Source organism: Hetaerina americana, unplaced genomic scaffold (assembly GCF_022747635.1).
Source record: "Hetaerina americana unplaced genomic scaffold, ioHetAmer1.1.p SCAF_65, whole genome shotgun sequence".
NCBI classification, from domain to species: Eukaryota; Metazoa; Arthropoda; class Insecta; order Odonata; family Calopterygidae; genus Hetaerina; species Hetaerina americana.
In genome coordinates, this window is record NW_027287261.1 from 605378 (window position 1) to 631299 (window position 25922).

The following is a 25922-nucleotide window of genomic DNA, read 5'->3' on the forward strand; positions in this document are numbered from 1 at the left end:
CATGAAAACATGTCTCAATCACCTTGTGTTTTTTTATTCACGTTCTATTCATTGAGATGCATGCATGAATATACTCTATTACTTTCTGGGGCTACTTTTCCAACGCCCGATAAATTGTTCACGGTTGACACTTCGCCTTCCTAAAATATTTTTCAACTTGGTTTAAATTCTGAATTCCATTAATTTTGTTTCATAAATTGAGTGTGATTTTCGTGGTTCAGTAACAAGGCTTTCTCTGTGTGTACGTAATCCTAATCCAGTCTCTGTCATTGAAAACTTCGCGAAGCATGAAGTGTTCAGTTGTTCAGGTGCACATCAGCTGATTACAGAAAGGCAGTTGATGAAAACCAAACTTTCCCCTGGCCATAGTCAACTCTTCACCAAAGGGATGTTATTTGGGAGTTGACACCGGCGGCAGATGCTTGTGTACCAGAATTTCATGCACTGATGACGATTAACCACTGGCACAACATTGGCAAACCATCTGTTGGGTCTCGCCCCGGAAGCTAAAGCTCCTGACTGCACATTTCCCCCGCCAACAAAATAACCCATGATTCACGCCTGAATTTGGTCTATTGTGAGAAGATAACAGGAATGAGTGGGGTTTATGATCTCATTGTCAATTGGTATTCAAGTTCGACTTAAACATCAAATCCAATCTACCGTGGATTCCTCCACCACCTCTTCCATTTCCGATAGATTTTCTTTGTTCGTGGACAAATTTGTATGCTCCGTGTTCTTTCGATCTCAGGCGCAGGTCATCATTATGTAGTAGTTTTTTACTGATGGCGCCACGATGAACGATGTTTTTTTTATGCCTTTCCCAAGGTTTTCTTTATGCCTAGGACAAAGCAGGAATGACTCGTAGGTTTTATGTGGGCCATTTCCCTTTCCCTGCGACGGCAAAGTAGCATGCATAAACAGGAATTTGGAATGTTACATTCTTTCCATTCATCATATCATGTGTTTCAACTTCTGTGCCTTCAACATTTGATTAAGTAATGATGGTTAAATTCATTAATTGCTTGATTACTTCTATCTAAATGATAACATTCTCTCGGTATTACTATCACCATTGCATCGCAAAGAAAGTAGCCCCATTCCGCCAGTGAAATAGGTCACCACGGACTTGGAATTTAAACTTTAAAAATTTTAGCTCTAAGGTATTTGAATCGCCCCTCCAATTGCAATCCATCCCGACTGCAGCTAGAGTATCATCGTCTTTTAGTGCCATCTGTGACTCTGCTGTTCCTGTTATGAGCGGAATTTCCGTATCCGTGCTCATTCGGCGCGTTTTACCTCATACATATTTCTATGCTGAGTTTATTTAATGTACGAGGTTAGTAATAATATACATTATATAATTTTTTTTAAGTGAATTTCCTCATTCGGTGGTCCATCATTTGTTCTCTTTCCCCATCTCCTTATATTTCCTTACTTTTCTCTCTTTACGGGTTACCTCGGGTCATTGACCACGCGTCATCGCTCGGTCGCAAAAAAAGGGGTCGCAATTATTAATTTACGGCGGAACAAATTGCACGATGAGAGCAGAGGGAATGGAAGGGGGTGCACCATCGGAAGCATTCGCGCACCGAGCAAAATCGAATGCGTTCGGGTGCCTATTCGAGCAATCAGAAGTGTGTAAAAGAGAGCTTTCAAAACTGGAACCGAGCGGGAGCAACACTTCCCTCGGATCTCTCCGTCCACTTTCTCCCAGGTTAAGGCGCCGGGGAGAAGAGGAATCTTCATTCCGAATCTTTCGCTCGCCGGCGTTCCACAATCGGGTGCGCCATGTGGGCGTTGGAACGACGATACTTGTAGCACGTGACGTCACGTCGTTCCAATTTCACCCCGCCCTCTCCCCCTCTTCCTTCCCCCCCCCACACCTTTTTTCGCGCGCTCTTGCCATTTTATTCCGTAAAAAGCCCTCGCGTGAAGGGCCCCCTCACAGCCGGTCCCGTACGCCCCCGCTCAAAACTCAGCTCCTCTTCTTCCCGAATCTCTCAGTGGGCCGTCCGCACCGCCCGACCCGGGACGAGGAGGAGGTCGGCCACCTGTCCGGCCCTCTCGACGGCTCCCTCTACGCCACAGTTTCCAAGAGCCCGACGACGTCACCGGCCGGGGACCTCGAGACCCCGCGGAGGAAGCGGAGCGTGGGACGGGACAAGACCTCGACCTCAACCGGGGGCGGCGAAGACGAGGGAAGGGCGGGATCCTCGGCCGGGTCGGGGCGGGGGGGACGCGGAGGGAGGAGCATGGACCCCGTCTTCGGAGTGGGGGGACGAGGTGAGATCTCTCCCGCGGCCTACGCCGCCTTCGGAGGCAGCCAGGACGCGTCCCCGGGCGGCGTCTCCGAGGATCACGCCCGCCTCGACGAACTGATCGGCGACATGCTGATGACCGTGGAGAACATCCCGGACTTGGCGGACGCAGCAGCGACCCCTTCGCCCACCGCCGCCACCAACACGGCCAGGCCGAGGGCGGCGGTGGAGGAGGAGGTGGAGGAGTTGGCGGTGGTGGAGGGGATGAGGCGGGGCGAGGCGGCTCTCCCTTCGCTGGAGGAGGAGAGGGCGAGAGGGAAGGCGCGGCGGGGAAGGGGCGAGGGAGGGGCTGCGTCGGCGGCGCTGGTAGGGGAAGAGGACATCCCTTACCACGCGAGGCAAGACAGTCGTCCGTTCACGTACGGAGCAGTGCCCGAGCGAGTGGCGGAGAGGAGGCGGTTGCTGGCGGAGGAGGAGGAGAGTAGCGGCGCGGATAGGGACTGGTGCGGCGAAGAGGAGGAGGCGGCTGACGAGATGCGCACGAAGCAGCAGCAGCCCCCGGGCCTCGAGAGCCCGGGTCTGGTCAGGAAGGTGTCCTCGGCGGGTCAGAGGTCGGCCGGCGGCGGGAAGCTTGTATTCGATGGCGAAGACGGCGGCAAATCTCCAGTTCGCTCGGGGGACGGACAGGATTGGAGGAAGGACAGCAGCAGCGTCGATCTGGGGTGAGTACGTTACCAACTGCGCAGTATATTAACTCCCGAGTTGTCTTTTTACTTTGGTGCAGGTCAGTCTCCTCTTGTAAGACATTCTTGTGTAGTTTTCAACTTATGTCTGTGCGATTTGGACCTCGCCATTTCGCCGGTAACTATTGGCATCATATATTTGTATTCCTCAACTAGGGATGGTGTCTTCTTATCGCAAACTCGAAAGGATAAGTTAGTGGTAAATGACTGCTCTGGATCTTCGAGTAAACCATAAAATCCTCATATCCGTTGAAATAAACTACGCTTGGATACCTAATAATCGCTTTTTTCCACTAGTCTAGTTTCCAGGGAGAAGGCTGTTGGATATTACCAAGTTAGATATTTCAAAGTTATACTGATGTTGAGAAAGAAATGCCATGGAAAAATATATTACCCAGTTATTAAATAGGAAATACTGATTTGTCAATATCCGCGACTCCTATTCTTCCTGGTGTGTGTTATTTCAGTATTGATTTGTACCTCGATGTGCATGCGTTTGTGTTTAACCGTTGAAATTCCTACTGGAGAGCTCAAAACTGCGAGTAGACCCGCAATTTATTTACGGTTAACTTTCTTAAGGTGCGATAAGTTCTGTGATTCCGTTCTGACATTACATAGAAAGTAGGATGTTGGCGAATGTGTGCAAAGCCATCGTTCGTGGAAACTTATCTTAACTCCGGTTTCCTTGTCGGCACTGTAGCGTAAGATAGTTTTCCAGAAAGTGACTGTCTGCGCATAAACTAGTCGCAACGGATAAGGAGGCATACCTAAAAAGATGACAGGTTTCCTACTGGTTGACCCTTTGCTGGAATTGGAAGGCAGTTCCAACTCGGGAGGTTTTCATTATCCGGTGTGGGGCGACCCTGCCTCAACAGCTTCCATCATCCTCGCCCATGGGAATGGTGGCGCTCCCGTTTTTCAGTGCAGCGAGCTTTAGTGACAATTAGATCGGTTTGAAATAAAAATCAACGCTCCTGTGCTAGAAGCTAGTTACCACTAATGAAGTGGTATTCGTTGTTTACCCTGTTACTGACTTACATGTTGCGCGATAAAAAAACAGCGATTTATTGTACTCACGGGATATCGTAAATTATCCTTTTTGAGTGCGATGGAAATATTTTCTCGCTTCTTTAAAAATAAGTTTCAGTGGCCAATAATGTCCGCATCTTATTATCAATTAGTATTTCACGACGGTGGCTTTGAGAAGTCCGAGGAAATATTTTATCCTAATAATAGATTATTCAAAATTGAATTGTTGCTTAAGATATATAATGCCTTTTGATTATAAGACATTTATTGCGAACATCTTAAATTTTTTTGTATGAAGAATATAATTTATAATAAACTTTCTTTTACTAATATGAATTAAACGGAGGGGCGAAATAATCCTGGCTGTAAATGCACTTAAAATAATAATAATTATACTATGACAGTAATGGTGATGAAAATAATCATTTTCTTTCCATCCTATTCACTTCATGCCAAAGGAGAGGGCATGCTTGCATGAGAGGGGTGAGCAGGATAGAAAGTACGTCATTCGGAATCGGCTATGGTTCAACTTTTGAAGGAAATCGAGCCAACTGTACATTGCGTCGACGTGTGATTTACTGCAATTCATTCCGACGTCATTTTCTCTTGGAATTTCGCGGGTCTCTTCCACGCAGCAGTAACTAAGTGTGACTTATATACAAATCAGGGCCTCGATTCCGATCTCTCCAGGGTCACAATGGGAACTGAGTGCGTTCTCTTCGATATCCTGCACTCCCTTCAGTGAAATGTTTTCGTTCGATCCCTTGGGAGAAGGGTCGATTTTTGACACCGAGCGAACTGTGTCGAGTTATTATTATCATGCGTGACACTCCTTGACACCCACATCATCGTTCGCCTCCTTGAACGAGAGCGACTTCTCTCTCCTGAGCACTTCTCACCGCGGACGCCAATCTGTTTGATGTAGGCCCGGTTCCAGGGGCGGAGATGTGCTGGAACGGAAATGGGGAGGGAAGGTCCCCTCCTCCTCTACTTTTTCCATCGCAGGAGGACGCGCTGGCGTGAAACCCGTCTGGCCTCCTTTCCAAATGCTTGCGAAATTTTCTTCCCTTTCAAAGTTATTGAAGAGTCTCTCCAGGGTCACGTTAGTGTCGCACGGGAACAATCGAATCGACCAAAGAGAGTGTGACGTGGTTCAATGACCACCGCTGCTGGATTACCATATTGAACTCTTGGTAAGTTTCATTTAGGGAAAAAACATCGCCATATTTGAACAAAGGAGTGGAAAGTGAGGCAAAGGAATGGGTACCAACCTACAAGGTTAAGTAAATTATTCTGAACAGTATGACGATCGTTTTGCAATGGCCATTTATCAGCAATCGCAACGATTTTTACTAAGGTTGGAAATGGTTGCAAGAGTTGCGCGATCGGCTTGCAAAATTGAGTATGTTATTCAATATGCAAGAATACTTTTTAAAACCTCATTCCATGGCTGTGTCCTTGATGTGGGACTTCTGTTGTATAGAATCTATATGCTGTAAACATTAAGAATTTTAGGTAAAATGGCATGAATGCGATGGATTATAGGTGTAGCAAGAAGTAATTTGATTGGGAGAATAAGTATTTCTGGGATGCATTCATTAGAGTGCACCCTGGATAAAGAGAATCATCTGACATGTAGCATCATGTGAGCTTTTATGATGTGCCTCCAGATAACTTTTACTGCTGCGATGTCATGAATAAATTCCAAGGAACTGCGGAAGATGCCACTACAGTTACTGTTAATGGAGTCATCCGCTAATATACATTTCAATGCAACAATTTCAGAGTGTAAAAATCATTTGCCTTGACCGGGATGAATGAATGGATTTTAAAAGTACAAAGGTCATTTATCATGATGAATTATTAGTACATTTATGAAGCTGGATGTTTGTTTGTTTACTTGTCTGCTATTCAAAACTCCAGTTTTCAATTTAGAACCACCTGGTAGAATGGTATGGTACACTAACTTGAGATTGAAGTAGATCGAGTTTGGAAGGGGTTAGAAGTGTCAAGTGGTTAGAAGGGTCAAGGGGTTTTGCATATGCCTCCCCAAAATTTACTCCTTGAAAAGTGATGCATCAAAAATGCTGCTGAGAGACTTAGACCTACCAATATGTACACTGGAGGCTGACTGTGCATCAAGGAATTGTTTATTCACATTATTGAAACAACTATACTGGTGGACAGGGCAAAAATGGAGATCAGTGTCATTCAGAGGATCCAACAGCTATGTCATTTGTGTTCAAGAATCTGTAGCTCCCAATTAATCTAGCCATTTTCATGTCCATCAACAAAGCTCAAGGCGAAGCTGCTGTAATAAACTTTTAGGAACCTTGGGATTCATACTTTTTTATTCCAAATGGCCATTAATTGGGCAAATGTAAAATTAGGAAAATATTTTTCTGATTCCTAGTAGGTTTTTTCAATGCTATTAAGAGCACAATCAAGTCTTGCAGCAAATAAAATGATTACCAACATGATCCCAAGTATTCTTTGTAAAGGATTGATAAGGAGTCAGTACAACAATTTCAGAGTGTAAAAATCATTCTCCTTGACTGGGATCCAGGGTTAGATCCCGGTCAAAGCTAATTATTTGTACGCTCTGAAATTGTTGCATTGAAATACATATTAGCAGATGACTCCATTGAAAGTTACTTTTGCGGCATCTCCCGCAGTTTCTTGGAATTTGATAAGGAGTCGCTGGCCCTGTGGATATTCAACAGTAATCATTTTATAGGATTTTCTGAATGCAGAGATTGTGTTTGAACGTAAAGATAATTTTCCAAGGATTTTATACTGAATGTATTAAAGCTACCAGATAGAATAAAAGTTAGCTATAGTAAAACAAATTCACAGTCAACTTTTTAAATTTCTTAACTGTTGGAACTTTTTATAAAAATAATCTGAAGGCAATTTAACCTAGGTTCATCTATTACTCTTTATGACAAGAAAATTAATAAAATACCATAACAATTAACTTTCTTGATTCAGTCTCTTATGCTGAATTACTGGCTAAAGCCATTTTTCCAGCAGTAAAATATTTTTGTAGTATTTCTTAAAGGCATTTATATGTAGACATTCATACAGAAAGAATGGCATACTACCTTGATCAAAAAGTTCCCGGAATAACCACCGTGTGGCGCTCCCATCGTTCCGATTTGAGTTCTGTTTTTTTTGTTAAATTGGTACATCTGTTGTTGATATTCCCTGTAAATCTTAGTGTCATAACTTGACATTTGCAAAAGTTACGTAGCCAAGAGTACATCTATCTCTGTGTGTGTTGGCGATTTTTTACAATTGCAGAAATGGATTTAAATTTGCAGCAACGAACTTGTATTAAATTTTGCGTAAAAAACGGATTTAGTGGCGCACGGACGTTGGAAATGTTGGAAAAGTGTTTCGGCAACGATTCTCTAAAAAAAAACGGTCGTTTACCAGTGGCACGAGCGGTTCAGAAGTGGTCGTGAGTCAATCGAAGATGATGAACGCAGTGGCAGACCATCGACATCGAAAGTCGGTGAAAAAATTGATAAAGTACGAGGGTCATCCGGAAAGTAGTACCCGTTCGTGAAATAAAGACACAAAAGTAAATATTAACAAACATAAAAAATTTTATTTGAAAGAGGATACTTTAAACTACTTCTCAACATAATCTCCAAGCAAATTAAGGCATTTGTCATAACGTGTGACAAGTTTCTGTATTCCTGCTGCATAGTCCTTCGCCGCCAGCTCATTGAGATACAGGGTCACTCCTTCTTTAAGTTCTTCATCGCTGTCAAATCTTTTTCCTGCCAAAAAGTCTTTAAGCTTTGTAAAGAGATGAAAATCTGAAGGGGCCAAGTCCGGGCTATACGGTGGATGGCCGATCGTTCCTCACGAATTCGTCAACTGAGCTCACCAGTTGGTCTGTAATGACAGACGGTCTCCCCGAACGCTCATCGTCGTGTGTGTTCCCCCTCCCCATGTTGAAGTTGCGACACCACCGCCGAACAGACGACTCGTCCATTACATTGTCTCCATACACCTCCTTTAATTGGCGATGAATATCACATGGGCGAACGTTTCTTGCATTGAGGAATTTAATCACTGCCCTCACTCCACAACTGGCGGCGTTCTCAATTTTTTTAAACATTGTAAACAATCACAGAAACAACACAGGCAATGCTAGCGTCACGCAACTTGGCTCAGAGAAGGCAGACAAGCCACTGAAGCTATCTGACCTCGTCCAGCGGCTACTCGCGTCGTCAGCACTTCATGCGGCACGAACGGGTACTACTTTCCGGATGACCCTCGTAAAAGAAATGTTGGTCAATAACCGCAAATTAACCATCAGAGAAATAGCGGAGGACTTGAACATTGCCTATGGATCCGCCCAAGACATTGTGGTTAATGATTTGGGTTTTCGTCGTGTAGCAGCAAAGTTGGTGCCAAACGACCTCAATTTCATGCAAAAAAGAGACCGTGTTGACGTCGCAAAAGACATGATTTGCGAGGCTGAATCCGATCCCACATTCATCAAAAGGATCATTACTGGAGACGAGACGTGGGTTTATGAGTACGACACGCAATCCAGACATCAGGCAAGTGAATGGCGTTCACCAAATGAGCCGAGACCAAAAAAACCACGTCGTTTTCAGTCAAAAAAGAAGGCAATGCTGACGGTTTTCATGGATTACAACGGTGTAGTGCATCATGAATTTTTGCCAGAAGGCCAGACAGTAAACAAAGAGTATTATTTGGGCGTTATGAGACGTTTGCGTGAAGCAATTCGCCGAAAGAGACCAGAAATGTGGGCAGAAAACTCGTGGATTTTGCACCATGATAACGCACCGTCGCACAGTGCTATCATTATTCGTAATTTTTTGACGAAAAATGCAACAAATACCATCCAACAGCCACCGAATTCACCTGATTTGGCTCCCTGTGACTTCTTTCTGTTCAATCGAGTTAAAAAACCATTACGGGGAACGCGTTTTAGCAGCCGAGAGGAAGTAATGGAAAAATCGCAGGAAGCACTGATGGACATACCGAAAACCGACCGTAACTTTTGCAAATGTCAAGTTATGACACTAAGATTTAAAGGGAATATCAACAACAGATGTACCAATTTAACAAAAAAAAACAGAACTCAAATCGGAACGATGGGAGCGCCACACGGTGGTTATTCCGGGAACTTTTTGATCAAGGTAGTACTTCTACATACTCTGATTTCCACTAAAAAAGACAATAGGGAACTAAATAACCTAGAATTAACAGAATGATTTTGCAAGTTGTGTATATTAATACCTTGATATTTCCTAGTTAAATAGATCATCTGCAATTGAAAGGAGATATAAAAAATAAGTGATTATTGATCTCGGTAAATTTTCCATTACAAGCTACCTACCAGTACATATATGTATGTCTGAAAGCTGGGTGATGAGGAGTTGGTCATAAATCATATTAAACTTGGACCAAAATCAATTATATGAATATTAATTTCTCTTGATGTATTAAAGTCACAAAAAATGTACCTGAGATTGAAAATTTTTAAATATAAATTATCTCTTTTGATCTTAAAATAATCTATAAATGATCTTAGAAGTGTTCTAAGAACACTAACTGTTTGAAAAGATTCCTGTATTATAACATTATAAAGCAATAAGCAAAAACAACACACCGTTGGATTACAAAAGTCTATTGATAGGTCGTTGGCTCTACAAGAAGATGTTAAACAAATATTTAATATGATAGTGGAATCATCTTATGTTATCATATTAAATATTTGGTTAAGGTGGCAGTTGGTGCTTCACTAGAATATTTCTGGCCCAAGAGACTATTCAAATTTTCTAATTCTAAATTCAAGGTTTCTTATAATAAATTTTATTTATCAAGTGAAAGTGGTGTGCATACCATCCATTTTGGTGTGTTTTCAGTAGCAATGTGGGACCTGTAATTGTCCATAACATGTTTTTAACATGCTAAAGACAAGTTAAAATTTGGAGAGGAATGCACTCAGCATATAAATTATGATATATAGTATATGCACTTGTGTGATCCTAGTTGTTTCCATATCCCATTGGATGCCTTCTATATATCTAAATTTTGATGCCTGATATTTTTAAATTCTCCTATGTCATTAGTTGCACTTTTAGTTGAACTTAGTAATGTATTATAATTAGGTGTATAAATGTTTAAAAATTATTGTTCAGCAGATATTTATGTTATATTTTTCTACTGCAGGCATTCATAATGATGATATACATGAGGGAATGCATGAATTTGAGGAAGGCTTCGATTAGTATCAAAATAACATTAAAAAATGTGTAAGATATGACACTTGAGTTTGATTTTATCATTCATTTTCATTATGTTATTGATTCATTTGACATTATTTTATGCACATGCTAAATGAAAAATTTTACCAAATTCAGCATGTCTTAATTTATGTGCATTATTCAATTTCACGAGCTATTATTTTTTACTTACGACAACCAAATAGATTATCTATTTAATAAGGCAGCCAAAAATGGCTCTAAGGCTTTAACAATGGCTGATTCAACTGTTCATATCATATTTAGTGGTCAATATGCAGCCTGCATTGCATTCCAATGTGTCATATTGTGGAAACAAGTTTGTCATCTTCCTGCCTTCCTCTGAACAGGTCACCATCTTCAGACAGCTACACGGGTCTCACATGGCTGCAGCGACAGCAGCAAAAGTTGCGTGATCGTCGGGAAGGGAGATACACGCAGGAGAGAGTACGTCAGGATTATCGTTTGCTCAGTGAGCTGAGGACTTATCAACGCAGTTCGTCTGTGTCAGGCGCACAGACGCTACCCTCTTCGGGTGGCAGGTGGGGTGGGAGGGAGGATGGATATGTGAGTGACACCACATTGCTTGTTGGCGGGGGCTACCATAATGGATCAGGCGACGAGTGGGATGAGGGCAGGGGCAAGGGGGATGGGGGCGAGGTGGACTGGGCTCCTGAAGGGGGTCGAAGGGGTGGCCGTGTGCCTGTGGGGAACTACTCACTGCCCCTGAGGATCAACACTGCCGATGAAGAGAAAGTGATGACCATGTCATCGGAGCCAGGATCTCCTCTTCTTCCACGCCGTTCAGTCTCAAGGGAGACCACCAGCAGATATGCCACAAGCAGCCGGCATGTCATGTCAAAGCAGAGGGAGGACAGCAGCAACACACTGAGGACGATTGGTTCAGGGATACAGGGAAAGGAATGGCAGGTGGATGGTGAAAGGCCATTTATGGCCGTGAAGAGAGCCCACGAGCAGAGATCAAAAGGGAGCCTTGGGTCCTTGGATGACGGAATGATGACTCAAGTGAGTTCCTTGGGATTGGAATACTTTCTTACCTAATCTTTTAAAGAATTTGGGCCTTTCGTTGTGGGTTATGGTTTTCATTTCCTAGTTCATCAATTTCAGGAGTGTGGGAATAGTGTGAGAATATTATTATTTAATATCCATAGCTGACATGAAGAACTCGTCTTCTTTCAATTTACAAATTATGCATACCATCCAGTGTCAATTTTTAGCTGGATTCCTGGTCTTCTACTAGGAGGCATTTTTCCTAAATGGAAGCAAGTCGGCATGTGAGTTTCCTTGGTAATTTTCATAATATTACCAATTTACAAGGGATGTTTGAAAAGTATCAGTTCATTTGTGAAGGAGTTGTCTCATTGGAATGAGGTTCGTGGCATTTAGGAGGACAATTCTTGGCATATGGCAAGAATATCACCAGTGGGTGCCGATGCCATTATCCATAAAACAAAGGTTAGATCCTCTGAGATATCACTCTTGTCCAAAAATGATGCTGAGTGCCGCTGTCAGAAACATATTTGCAAAACTTTTGTGTTGATCCTGGTTATTTCTGAGATTGCATGGTCACTTAGAATTAAATGTATGCCCAACATTTTGATCTCGAGATCAAGGAGCCATCCAAAAAGTGAAAACAACCATCAAGTCACCTCATTACCTCTGGAGAAGCCATGGATACAGTCCATGAATGGTGTTGTGACCAAGATGAATATGTTTTTCATCAAGGGTTGGCAAAGCTGTAGCATTGATGGGGGAAGTGCATCACGCTCCAGGGGACTGTGGACTGAAGTGCCAAGGTGCCATTCATCTGGGACAATTTCTTCGCTAATAGGCTTATGACTTTTCAAACATCCCTTGTTAAATTGTGACAAAAAGGTTGGGATTCACTAGAACATTTTCATCCTAAAATGATGAAATAATTAGGGAAAATTAGCGTAGTCGACATATTTATGTTATTAATGGTTATCAGAAATGATTTTTAATGCTAACTTTAAAATTAGAGAGAAATACATCACTTCTCAGGAAACATTAAATAATAACATAAATTAATAAATTACTTTGTGATCATTAAGATAAATATGACTTTTGTTTGTGCAATAAGGGAAAAAGTGTGGAGTTGTTTGCATCTGCCTGAAATTTTCTCTGGGTTGGTGATTGTTTTATTAAGAAAAATATGAATATCAATCTAAATTCAGTATGTAAATAAGAAATATCATAGAATCCTTTTATCTCCCTTATAAATAATCAAAGCCTTAAAAGTTAACTAGACATGAGATATCAATTGAACCAATTTCAATGTTTTAAATCAGGAGGTTAGTGATCAGAATATTTCTTCTATTCTTTTGATCTTGTTCATTGATCTGTACAGTGACACATCTGACATCAATTAATGGTTGTTGGATCCATTGGCATGGGTAACATTATGATGAGCCACAATGCCTTCCATCATTTATTGTAATGGTTGCAGATTGTAGGGTTCAGAATAAATATTACAGAATGAGGTTGTTTTGATACTATATTCCAGTTTATACGAGGGTCATCCGGAAAGTAGTACCCGTTCGTGAAATAAAAAGACAAAAGTAAATATTAACAAACATAAAAAATTTTATTTGAAAGAGGATACTTTAAACTACTTCTCAACATAATCTCCAAGCAAATTAAGGCATTTGTCATAACGTGTGACAAGTTTCTGTATTCCTGCTGCATAGTCCTTCGCCGCCAGCTCATTGGGATACGCGAGGGACCCATCTTGCACAAATTTTTGCATAATGCAGATGGTGTTTAACAATTTCATGAACAATTGTTCGAGAAACATTGGGAAAATGCTCACAGATGTCATCAATTGTGACGCGCCGATCGTTCCTCACGAATTCGTCAACTGAGCTCACCAGTTGGTCTGTAATGACAGACGGTCTCTCCGAACGCTCATCGTCGTGTGTGTTCCCCCTCCCCATGTTGAAGTTGCGACACCACCGCCGAACAGACGACTCGTCCATTACATTGTCTCCATACACCTCCTTTAATTGGCGATGAATATCACATGGGCGAACGTTTCTTGCATTGAGGAATTTAATCACTGCCCTCACTTCACAACTGGCGGCGTTCTCAATTTTTTTAAACATTGTAAACAATCACAGAAACAACACAGGCAATGCTAGCGTCACGCAACTTGGCTCAGAGAAGGCAGACAAGCCACTGAAGCTATCTGACCTCGTCCAGCGGCTACTCGCGTCGTCAGCACTTCATGCGGCACGAACGGGTACTACTTTCCGGATGACCCTCGTATGTAGCCATGAAAGAATGTTTATCTCAAACTCATAGGAGATATGTTGCTCAAATCATACCAGCCACTGAGTGATTTAGTTGAAGATTTTGGTCTTCAAGGATATATTCCATATTGGTCTGTTTTCATGATAACATTTTTCAGACCTGAAGATGTTGATTAATTCTGGCAAAACATTCATCATTAAAATGGACTGACCTAGATGACTGGGCACTTTGAATAGCAATCAGATTTGGTTACAGCAACATCAGTTGTATTTACACAAGATTATGATGTTTGGTATTGAATGGTACTAAACATATCTCCTTGGAAATCTCATTAATGCCTCTAAAATAGAAAGTCTGAGACTAAAGAAAAGGATGGCAGAAAGGCTCAATGAGAATTTCAGAAAATGATATGGGACAGAGGAGGTAGGTCATTTCCAAAAAATGCAACTTAATGGATTTAGTCAATCAGCATGGTGCTTTCACGTAATGGCCGACTTTATAGCTCAGGTCCTTTGAGTTACTTGTTTGTAGATTCACTACAAAGTTTTGAAATATAAGAAAGGATTTTTGTCACTTTTGATTTGAGCCTAAAGCTTCAGAATTAATATTACTACATTTTTTAATTCCTAAATTGATGATTTGATGATGATATTTGCTTGTACATGGATTCGTTTTGGTGGCGAATGTATCCTCACTGTAATGCATAAAAATATAGCTTCAGAGGTTTTAAAATGTTGTTCACTTATTGATAAGTTATTTTGGGATCACTTTCCACCAATAGCAGATGTCTCGGAGTCGGGATGACAGCCTTTCCTCATGGGCAACGGCATCAATGACATGGGGTGAGGATGAAGATGATGTGGATGGTGAAGATGGAGTTGATGGACGAAGGAGTAGAGTTCGTCCTCAGACCCCTGCCTTCCCCGTGCAACCCCGCACTCCCTACTCAAATGGCAGCATCACACCAGTGAGCAACACAGACCAGCAGCGACATGTTTTGGTCGAAGTGAACGTCCAAGGCAACAACACTGGTTTGCCTCCCAAGAGTCCGACAACTCTGCGGTATGTTCTTCCAAAATTCTCTGAATCAAGATAGTGGGATTTTTTCTAGTTTTCTTCTCTATTCCTTTACTGTTGAAGTGCTGAGCACAAAAACTATTGTTTTTCACCTATAACATCATTTAACTTAATTCTAACAAGAAAAGCTTCCCAACCAGGGGATTATGTTTCTTATTATCATTCTTTTTAGTGTTATTAAGGTGGAATTCTAAGAAAAAAATTAAAATCTTGTCATAGTGCTGTTTAATTGCAGATAATCATAGTACAGAACATGAGAGATAAATGGGCGACACTTAAAAAACATCTTTTATATTCGTTTACTCTTAGATCCAAATCAATAATTGTCATGGCAGCACTAATCTCCTCCAAATATTTATCATGATTTTTAAGTGATTGCATTTGTGATTACAATTGGAAAAAGTTGAGTCAAAAAAACTTACGTGATTGTAATTAGAAACAGTTGAGTCAGTATACTTATTGGCTCAAAGATTGAAACCAGGGGATCATCCCGGAACCAATACCTTGGCATAATAATGACCGCAGTTCAGGTTTATTATTTTGAAATTAAAGAGGAATAAGCTGGCTTATTGACTCATTTGCTGGCTTCACTCCCTGAAAGTCTGGATTTGAACACAGGCAAGTTTTTTCACAGGTATTCTGATCACTACTTGGGGTATGCAGTGGAGAACACTTCAAGTGGAGTACACCACGTCAGATGGGATTGTAAAATGTGTCACCAATTCTTGCCTTTTATTATTAGAGTAGGCTAATGCTGATGCTGCAATTCTCTTAACCCTTTCCCCATTCACTGAATTGCCTACCACTCTTGTCAGGTTACCTGCCTAACCCTAAAGGCACAAATTACCTCAGCGGTTGGTTGCCTTCCTTAATAACTGCTACTTCTTTAAATTCGATGCTCTAAAAAAACTGAACTCTGAACTTCCAAGTGCATATACAGTATGGGGGTTAAAATAAATAAATGTCATAAAAATCCACGTTTGAATAGTGAAATCCTGATGCAATTTTCTCTATCCATTAAAATGTTAAGAAGAAGACTTGGAAAGTAAGTAATTTAATTTGGTATCCCATGTTTTAGAAAGAAGTACATTTTAGCTAGCATACATTTAGTTAGTTTACTTACAAGGAAGTTCAGCTTCATTTTGTAAGCAATTATGCTAAGGTAATATGAATTCAGGTGTTCTTAAAATATTTAAAAAGAGAATATGTTAGTAGATGCTTTCCTTATATATAGTTAATCAGTAAAACTGGGGTAAATGGAAGTTCATATAATACTTTATTGTAATTAATAATAATAATTAAAATGCAAAATAATCATGATTAAATATGTCAATGACATTTAACATGTAATCATTCTCTAATTTCTTGATTTCTCCTTCCAACAGAAAGGACCGTTCTCATATGTCAGCTTCTTCCGAAACACAACTTCACAGTGGTCATCAAAGATCACACAGTATGTCAAATGGTGGTTCTACTATTCAGAGTCTTCCATATTCTTCAACTTTACCAAGTGGAGGACAAAAGCAGTACTATAGTGAGCACCAGGAAGTCAGTCCAGCTCATGTAAAGTTTGTGCGTGACACTTCCCGCTTCTGGTATAAGCCAACTATTTCCAGAGAGGAAGGTAAATTTGTAACCAAGAGTTTAATTATGATTCTGTTGTGTTTTATCATATATGATATTCAAATTGAACTTACTATTGTTTTGATAAAGAGATGGAATTCAACCTCTTTATTTTCCAAAGTTTTCCAATGTGCAGATTTTCTTTTACAAAATTTCTTTTCTTTTAATACTCATTCTGATTTTCTTGAATTTCTGTTGAGTATTTCATGAAATCAGTACAATTTTACTTTCCCATTTATTATTATTTTGTAATATTTCTTTTAAAATAACAATGTTAAATGTTTCGAATTCAAGTCTTAACAGTAGATGTAAATTTTGTCTTAAAACTAGTCAGCAATGGCGGAATCAATATTTTTATAACACATTTAATCAAGTGAATGAAATACTTGTTTGAAATCAATCCATGTTTTGTTAATGAACAATTTTATATGTGCCATGTGTATTAAAAAAAGGAGGAAGTAAAATGTTTGTAATTAACTCACCTTTTCTATATAACTTATAAGTGTTGCAGGTGTCAAAATGTCTTTCAAATAATGTACATTACTTCAATATGAGAGGTATTTTAATGCAAGAAATATTAAAAATCAATAGCAAATCATCAAATTATATGTTAAATTTAACCAATGACACATTCAGGGGACTAAAATTTTTTTCTAATATTTTTATTGCAGCTATTGCCATATTGAAGGATAAGCAGCCAGGAACGTTTGTTGTCAGAGATTCTAACTCTTTTCCTGGAGCCTTTGGTTTAGCGCTTAAGGTTGCAACTCCACCTCCCAATGTGTCGAATCGTATGCTTTCCAACAACAATGCCTCTGGTGATATGTCTAGCGAGTTGGTACGGCATTTTCTAATTGAACCAACATCAAGAGGAGTCAGGCTTAAGGGGTGTGCCAGTGAACCAGTGTTCAGTAAGTTTTTAATCATTTATTACATATAGGCTTCATTATAGTTAAATCTATACCCTGAAATAGCTTGAAAAATTTGAACTATGGAATCCTTGGAAAATATGTATAATGTATGACTGATGAAACTCTAGGAGAAAAGTCAGTCATGGCATGATTACAGAACCTACTTGCTAACCAACGATTTCAGTCAGCAAGGCTTGATGATTATATAGTATACTCGTTAGCCAAGGCATAATTTGCTTGATCCAAGTTGATAACAAAAATCAAGTGTGGGAAACACTAATACCTTATTATACAGAGCCCTCTAGCATCTAAATTTATACAAAATTAAGTGGTGATACTCTATGAAAAAATAATATTTTTACAGAATATACTACTTTTATATATAAATTAGCAGTATTATTAATTTCCATTTGCTAGTTCCAGGCAGCAATATTTCTTGCCAATAAATTGCAATAAACTTTTTTTTAAGTGTCTGAATCCTACACTTTTTATTCTCTTTTAGCAGAGTATGCATTTGAGTTTTTCTCATTAGGATTTCCATGATCCAATCATTAATTCCATTTTACCTTTGGAGATGCTTAGGATAGTTAAAATTATTTCCAGTAGATTAGTTGCAGGTCCGATGTCTCATCATTATGGAGAAAAATCAGTATTTAAATTTGATCTGCATGTGTACGGCCTAACTCTTCTTTTTTCAATTTTCCAGAAGGAAATGAAAATAAGATTGCTCGGTCATTGGTCAAAGGAGTGGATGCAGTTGCTCACTCAGGTCGTAATAATACAGGGCAATGTTTTAGAAGACTTATAATAGTGTTGTGGTATGATTCTAAGTTATGTGGGTAAATGACAGGAGTGTGTGAGAATATACTTTTTCAGAGAGTTAAATCTTTTAAGATGCTTTTATTGAAGTTAGAAAGGAAGAAATGGTTTTTGATAAAAATAGCCTGTTACATCCTATGTACGTGATATTTTATCCTAAGATGTAGGCAACTCACATTATATTTTTGCTTTACATTTTATAGGATACGTGTGTACATTACATAATAATTGACTGGTTATAGTTATTTATGTTTTGGTGAATAACCTTGTGGTGTAGTCCAGAAATAATGTCAATGTTAAGTACCTCTCCTTGAGTATCATGACACCTATGTGACTGGGAAGTTATTCATTGTTGGAAAAGTGAGACAATTGAGTATTTTTTACGGTGAAAACCAGGAAAAAAACATGAAGTTATAGAGAAAATCATCAAGAAATGGAATTTTGGATCATCACCAGTGAAAAAGAAAGAAATTAATTTTTGAACTAGAAAAATAATCAAAACATCATTAGAAAGGTGCGACTATTATTGAAATAGTATTTCGTTTAATGTATTTGTAATAAAAAAGATTTTGTGACCCAAAAAAATCGCATTCAATGCGAAAACTTATGGAAAAAAATATTGAATAATTCTCAGGTTCCTTGTCAGCACTTGTGTATCAACATTCACTCACTGAAATGGCACTACCATGCAGACTTGTCCTGCCAGAATCTGAGTCATCTTCTGGAAAAACATCAGGAGCAACAGATGGAGCTGTGGCAACAAACCAAGTTCTTTTTCAACAGGGAGCAGGTATTTATTTTGAAATTGATGGCAATTATTTATTTATAATATATTTCTATGGAAAGAGACATATTTATGATTAGAGAGATATTTATGTTTAGTGCAAATTTTAGAGGCCCAAAATTTGGACAAAAATTTGGTGGTCGAACTATACACAAGTAATACTTTTGAGGTAGAGTTATACTTTTAAGTTGTAATTTTAAAAATTCCCACTCTAAAGATTCAGATTAATTATGCATTCTGATTGATGGATGATTACACGATGATATAAGCAGTGAAACATAAAAACCATCAATATTCATCTTTGAGATATCAAACTGAAAAATGTCAATTATGTTGAAAATTTGCCTGAAACTATTAATAATGATTTATCATCAATTTTCCGTGACTTCATGATTTTAAAACCATGCATTATCATTTTGTATTAATAAATACACTCCGAAAGTGTATTATAAAACACATGTACACTCAGAAATTATGAATTGGCAAGCAGAAGTGATGGAAAAAATGTACACTTTATCATAAAATATTTAATTTGCATATATGCACCTGTTACATCACTGATCACATCAATTTTCCAATTGGTGTTTATTGAAATTACCGATATAATTGCAATATATACCAATTTACTTGACACATAAATAAAGGGAGCAAATAAACTGTCTTTGAAACTTCTCATTACTTTGAGATTCTCATTTTGTTCCATAATTACTGTCAAGATTCTTCTTTATGCATGTATATACCCACATCTTGGCTTCTTTTGTCACAGCATCAGGAATTATTTTACTGGCTTGTATGTGGGATTCATCCTAGCATAAACATTAATTAGTGACACATATAGGTTGTGAATTCGTGGATGGTTAGTGTTTGTGAAAACCTTGTTAGGAAATTTAAAAAAACCTTTGTGAAAAACAGAATGAAGAGTAAAAGAAAGTGAAGAGGAATGTCTGAGACATTCTTTAAAGAAATGATTGCAAATAGTATTGAATGATTTATGGTAATTAGGTGTATAGTTTCAAAGGAAAAGAATATCTTTTCAACAACTTCCTATAATCAGGGATGAATGAATCATGGGAACCTTGCATAAGGAAAGTGTAACTGTCACTGGAGATTGCATACCTGCTATAGTAATTAGGGCACTTCATGATACAGCCATTGGTTAACACTAAGCATGCTTTTATCTTAAATATATTCCGAACTGTAGTGATTAAATATTAAAGAAAAAGCTCAGCTCCATATGCTTGAATGTATATTTTGAGTAATGTGAATTTGCCTGACGAAATTTTTCTATATAAGTCATAAATGGTGGTAAAAGTAAAATTTATATATATTTTGTAAGAAGTTAAACTGATCTGTTTATAATACATTAAATTGAAGCATTTTACTAATTTTTTACTATATTTATTTCCTTCACACAGCTTGTAATGTACTTTACCTGGCATCTGTGGACACAGAGTCTCTCACTGGCCCTCAAGCAGTTCGAAGAGCAGTAGCAGATCTGTTTTCAAGAAATCCCATCCCAGCACCAACAGTTGTTCATTTCAAAGTTTCATCGCAGGGTATCACATTGACTGATAACAAGCGCAAGCTATTTTTCAGGTACAATTGCGTGAATACTATTTTTAATGCAATGCTTTATTGATAAAAGTTATTTAATTTGGCAGTGAACAATCTTAATATTGGGAACCCATGTAACTTGTCAAATAGCTTTCACATGATATATTGAGCATTTGTTATTCAATATATTTATAGAATTAAGGAAGATACCAATATGCTATCAACTTAAATCCAACTTTAAAAGTCGGTACAGCAGGTCCTTTCTTTATAATAAAATCATTACGAAGGACTTTAAAGGTGAATTAAAAAATATAGTAAAATGACATGCATTGAAATCTATATTTTTCCCATTTTCCTTCAACAGGCGACATTATCCTGTAAATGCCATCTCACACTGTGGTCTTGATCCAGATGACCATAGGTGGACAGAAAAGAATGTGGAAATTGGAGTCTCAATCAGATCCAAGTGAGTGCTTACTGTGCATTCACGACTAATTTACTTAAATTGTACTGTTGCCATCATAAATTTAACTCTTCCCTACACCAAAAGTTCTGACTACACAAGCCTCAATATGCCAATGATTTTATTTTTTCGTTCCATTTCTTTGGTTGATGAGTCATTCTTAAACAATGGTCGAAAAGGAAACAGGAAGTATTGATAAAGCACTAACTAAAATAATACATGCAGCCCTTTGCCCAGATCATAATAATCCAAAGCAATGCTTGGTTAGAGGGGTAAGTAACTCTTTTAATGCTAACATAGCTCTTTGTAGATTACCTATGATAATTAATTAACTCCTGACACTGAAGTGAGGAATGGGAGGAAGCAGAAATGAATGGAACAGAAGTGAATGCGTCCAATTTGGTCAGCAGATAATCCACCCTCGAGATGATCTCCTGTCAAATCATTTATTCTCTACCATATGATGGATATCTGGTTTTTCCAGGGAATAGACTGGACCATGATTTCCCTGTTTTCCCACTGTGTCACAGTGTTGGTCAAAACCAATGTTTTGAAGGCTAAGTCCTCATCCAAACAGTTTGTTCACAAATCTTTCCCCAGGAATTTTCAATCAATCATATCTCTCATTTGAATTTTTTCATCCGTTTTTACTCATTTAGATATCTGATATTTCTTCTGAAGAATTCCCTGCCAGCTCTACTACCTTTTTCTTCAAGGAGTTTTTTCAATCATTTGCTATCTTTTCTTTTCCTATATTTCTCTTGAAACTCTTGTTACCTTTGCGTTGAAACATTGAGTGACATATTCTACATCACTTCTTGTTTCACCAATATGTTAATGATTTACATACCTCTCATAGATTTCACTTTAATTTTCTTACATTTCGACTCTAATTTTTTATCTTTCCTAATTTCTCTGATGTAGGATCTTGAACTTTAATACATTGAATCCTTTTCTGAAAGTTGTCCAATACATTTCTAATTCAAGAGCTCAGATAAATATGACTCACTTGCTTTAGGGCAGTCGTGGACCTGAATTTCTTTCACTGCTGAAATCACAAATCATCTCGATCAAGCAGTTCATTGGATGTTATCATGATATCTGTTGATAATTATAATTTTTTTTCACAAAATCACTAACATTGAAATGTGCTTTTTTCTATCAATATTATTAGCCACATTTTATGATTTGTCTCAAAAAATTAATTGAATGCTTTCATTCCAAGTTTATGAGAATATACAAAGTCTCTTTATGGATGTAATTTGTCGGGTAGCTTTCATTGAGAATGGAGTATTCAATATATTTATAGCAAAATGACCTTTGCCACCATACTCCGAGCATTTACTTCTTCTTGATCGATGGTTTCTGTTTTTATCTTCCAAGTTCATGCTTTTAGTTTCTTTGTATTCCCTTGCATTTGTTTGACTATTTCCTCACTCTCATGACCAGTGATTAATAATTTTTTTCCCCTTTTTGTGAGGCTACGAGGGCATCATCTATGGAGGTGGTTAAATAATGTATTTCTGAAATTATCTTTGGCTAACTCCAAAAAAACCATTGAGCCCTTCCTTTTAGGATGCAAGTTTGGCAATAATGTTTTAATTTTGTCTTCTTTCCTACCATATTCTAATTTTTTGGGGCAGCATACCCTTTGCTTATACTGCCCACATTTTAATCTGGTGAGTGAAGCTTCGTAGGTTCTTATCTCATTTCTTAAATCTCCTGGCTACTTCTTGAGATATCTTTTATCATTGGAGATAGAAGATATTTTCTGAAAACTTCCCTTTTTAGTGCTTTCCAGTAACATTTTAGTCCAGCATTGGCTCTGATTTTAGTCCTGTGCCCTCTTATTTTCATCAGAGGAGAGTTTCCTTAAAAGAGAGCTGATCAGTTTTTATTATACTTTTATCACTTTGCAAAAATTTAGAAGTAGTTGCGGGCAATGCTGTCACACCTGGGGGTAATGTTGTCAGGTCCCATATCATTCAGTACTTGAAAAATATTGTCCGCATCTATCTTTTTCACCCTTGTTACCGTATGATGGCCATAAGGGTTGCCTCCTGTGGTTGCCCTAGCTGGTTCTTCTACTGACATCAGCTCCATAAAATCTCCTCCAACTGGCACCTGAGCTGGTCAGAGTAGCCTTCTATCTCTCTCATCTTCCCTTCCTACTTTTTCTTTGTCGCTCTGTCTTTCTTGAACAATTCAGAGATCCAAAATGACCCTCTAAGTACCATACCTAAACCTCTAAAAACCATACTCTGCCAACGATTCTGCTCGATGATCGATTGCAGGGGTGTTCGTAAAATAACAAACCATTTTATACCCAACCTGAGTGAAAGTGTGAGATAAACTTTAACCATAAGAAAAATGCATGCAGAAGTCCCCATGTGTTAGTGAATTGCATGCTTTTCACACACTTATTTCAACTCTGGTCTAAACTATTAAATAAATGTAAGTGACGAATAATGAACATATCTATAATTCTATTTCAGTCGTTGTTTTGGATTTGTGGCAAGAAAACCATCAACAAAAGGAGACAACCAGTGCCATATTTTTGCAGAACTGGATCCAGAACAGCCTGCCACAGCTATTGTCAATTTTGTGACGAGAGTGATGATGACGGGTGCTATGGGTAAAGCCTCCAATATTGTGTAGGTTTGAAATTTCATACATTTCCAGTCCAAGAAGTTACTCTTTCAGTATACCTAACTGAAAAAAGTCACTTAATTATTGTCAATGTTTGGAATATATAAACTCAAACATTTCAATTTTTCGATGTAAATAAAGAGTATCATGTAAACATTAATTATTAATTTTAAAGATGAAATATAACTGACATAAATATTTTTAATTATTCTAAGAACTTTCTTTCATACTGCGAATGCACTATTATTGTATCAGTTATCATCTCAACTTTAAATTGAGATTGTTTAAAGCATGTTACTGTAGAAGCTAATTCAGTTATCACAAGAGTTTGTGCCTTTAATATTGTAACTTCTAGGATAAAAAAAGCTAGATTTCTTTTTTAAACAAAAATCTACCCGCACTCATCATACACTCATAGTCAGCACACGGGAGTGCTTGTGAATTGTTCTTATTGCTGTTCTCACTCTTTTAAATAAATATTTTAATTCCTGTAAAATTTAAAATATAATAATTTTTATGTATGATAAGTCTGTAAATGAAATATGTGTACAAGAATTTTTATGAATTTTCAAAATACCAAGCTTATCCTAATCCAGCCATATAGTTTTATATGAATATTGATGGTGCTCATACTGTGTTAATATATTGTAAGAATGTTTATTCTGTTTAAAATAAATCAGTGTTAAATGATAAGATTTCGTACTGAAAATAATTTTGTTAAAATTCTTTCATCAAGCTGCTTAATATCCTATGATGGAAAATCTCTACATTTTTTCTGATCATTGATTACTTTGTCAAAAAATCTGTCATCTTCAGTTTTTCAGACTAAAAATAGAAACTAAAATATGTACAATCTGCAATCTTGTAATGTTTGTTAAGTGCATCTTTTATCAGTAAAGATATCATTTACTATTGGGATTTGCATTTAGACTCATGTATATTTTTCAAACTTAGAAGAATATGGGCAAATGAAAGAACATTAGTTGTATACTATATTAATTTCAGCAATGAATGTCATTTTATTTGTTGCCAACATGCAATGAACAATTCAAGGTGAAGTGATAAAAAATAAACCGAGCCATCTGATCACATAACCCAGAATAACTAAGAAGGCTCGCTTCAACCTTGACATAGAAGATTGGACATTGACTAGATCTTCATGGTGTTTTCATTTCATCTCCCCTTTCTGGCACCTGTCTTTTCAGAGGATTACACCTTATCCTTTTTTTTAGTAGTAAGAGTAGCTTTAGGGGAGGCGACTTGACAGGTGAGGTCATTTGCATCATTAGGGATGGATGGGAAAGAAGGAAGTTTGGAGAGAAACCAGGCATTGGCATTAGCCTACTCTTAATGAAAAGAACCAAGGTGTTCACAGCTTAATGTCCCATCCGATGGATGGCGTATTCACTCTGTGCTCTCCACATGGCACCTCAGCTCCCCTAACTCTACTACTACTACTACAATCAGGACATGTTTGCCTGTTTTGTCAATTTTGAAAAGGCATTTGATTGAGTGAATTTGGAAAAACTAATTAATATATTGCAAAAAATAAAAATAGATTGGAGGGAGGGGCTATTCCGCAACCTGGACATGCCTTAGACTGCTCGGGGGAGAGTGGGAGATTGAGAGGGCAATCTTAGGTAGAGAAGTAAGGAAGGGTTGTCCATTATCACCACTGCTGTTCAATGTATATGTGGAGGAAATGTTATAAAGAGTCGTGGGAAGAACTAAGGATGGGAATGAAAGTTTGAGGGAAATTCGTAAAATCAGTTAGGATAGCAGATGACCAAGCTCTAGCTTGACAGTCAGCCAAGGGGTTGAAATAATTGCTGAGTGAATTGGAAATTCAGTGCGATGGATAAGGGATGAGAATCAATATTAATGAAAAAAAGATTGTGGTTTTTCAGAAATAGAAAGGTTAAGTAAAAATATCAAAATAGGAGGGCTAAAATTAAGGAGGTAGAACAATTTACATATCTCTGAAGTGTTTGGACCAAGATGGTCAAAGTGGTAGGGGCGTTAGGAGAAGAATTGCGCCAGGCAAAGAAGCTTTCACCAGGATGAGGGAATTGATGACTGGGAAGTTGATTGAGGATGCTAAGAAAAGGATTGTCAATTCTTGGATATGGAACATGGTTATATACGATGCGTAAACATGGTCATTGAAGTGGGATGATAGGTATTATAGATTGGAGGTTTTTGAAAAAAGGGTATGCAGAAGGATGGAGAAAGTTCAAGTGGACAGAAAGGAAAACAAATGAGGTAGTGCTAAGTAAGGTGGGGAGGGGAGTGGATTGCTGGGAGAAATCCTAAGGAGACAGAAAAAATGGATGCAAAGCATACTGGTTGGCAATTGGATGTTGAAGACTGTGGGGAAAATTGTAGGAAAACGAGGAAGGAGCAGAAATAGGAAAGAGATGTTGGA

The 25922-nt window shown here is 38.3% G+C and overlaps 1 protein-coding gene across 1 annotated transcript in view; it reads left to right on the forward strand.

Moving 5' to 3' along the window:
- The window catches only part of by (focal adhesion protein tensin), a 199533-nt gene extending 175343 nt beyond the window's left edge, over positions 1 to 24190 (forward strand). Inside the window, exons 11-19 of the mRNA XM_071594616.1 lie at positions 2008 to 2983; positions 10677 to 11352; positions 14399 to 14679; positions 16080 to 16318; positions 16989 to 17228; positions 18682 to 18837; positions 20247 to 20427; positions 20750 to 20851; positions 23344 to 24190. Of these exons, the coding sequence (XP_071450717.1) occupies positions 2008 to 2983; positions 10677 to 11352; positions 14399 to 14679; positions 16080 to 16318; positions 16989 to 17228; positions 18682 to 18837; positions 20247 to 20427; positions 20750 to 20851; positions 23344 to 23506 (3014 nt within the window). The 3' untranslated portion in view covers positions 23507 to 24190. The remainder of the gene's footprint in view (positions 1 to 2007; positions 2984 to 10676; positions 11353 to 14398; positions 14680 to 16079; positions 16319 to 16988; positions 17229 to 18681; positions 18838 to 20246; positions 20428 to 20749; positions 20852 to 23343) is intronic.
- Positions 24191 to 25922: the final 1732 nt, after the last annotated feature.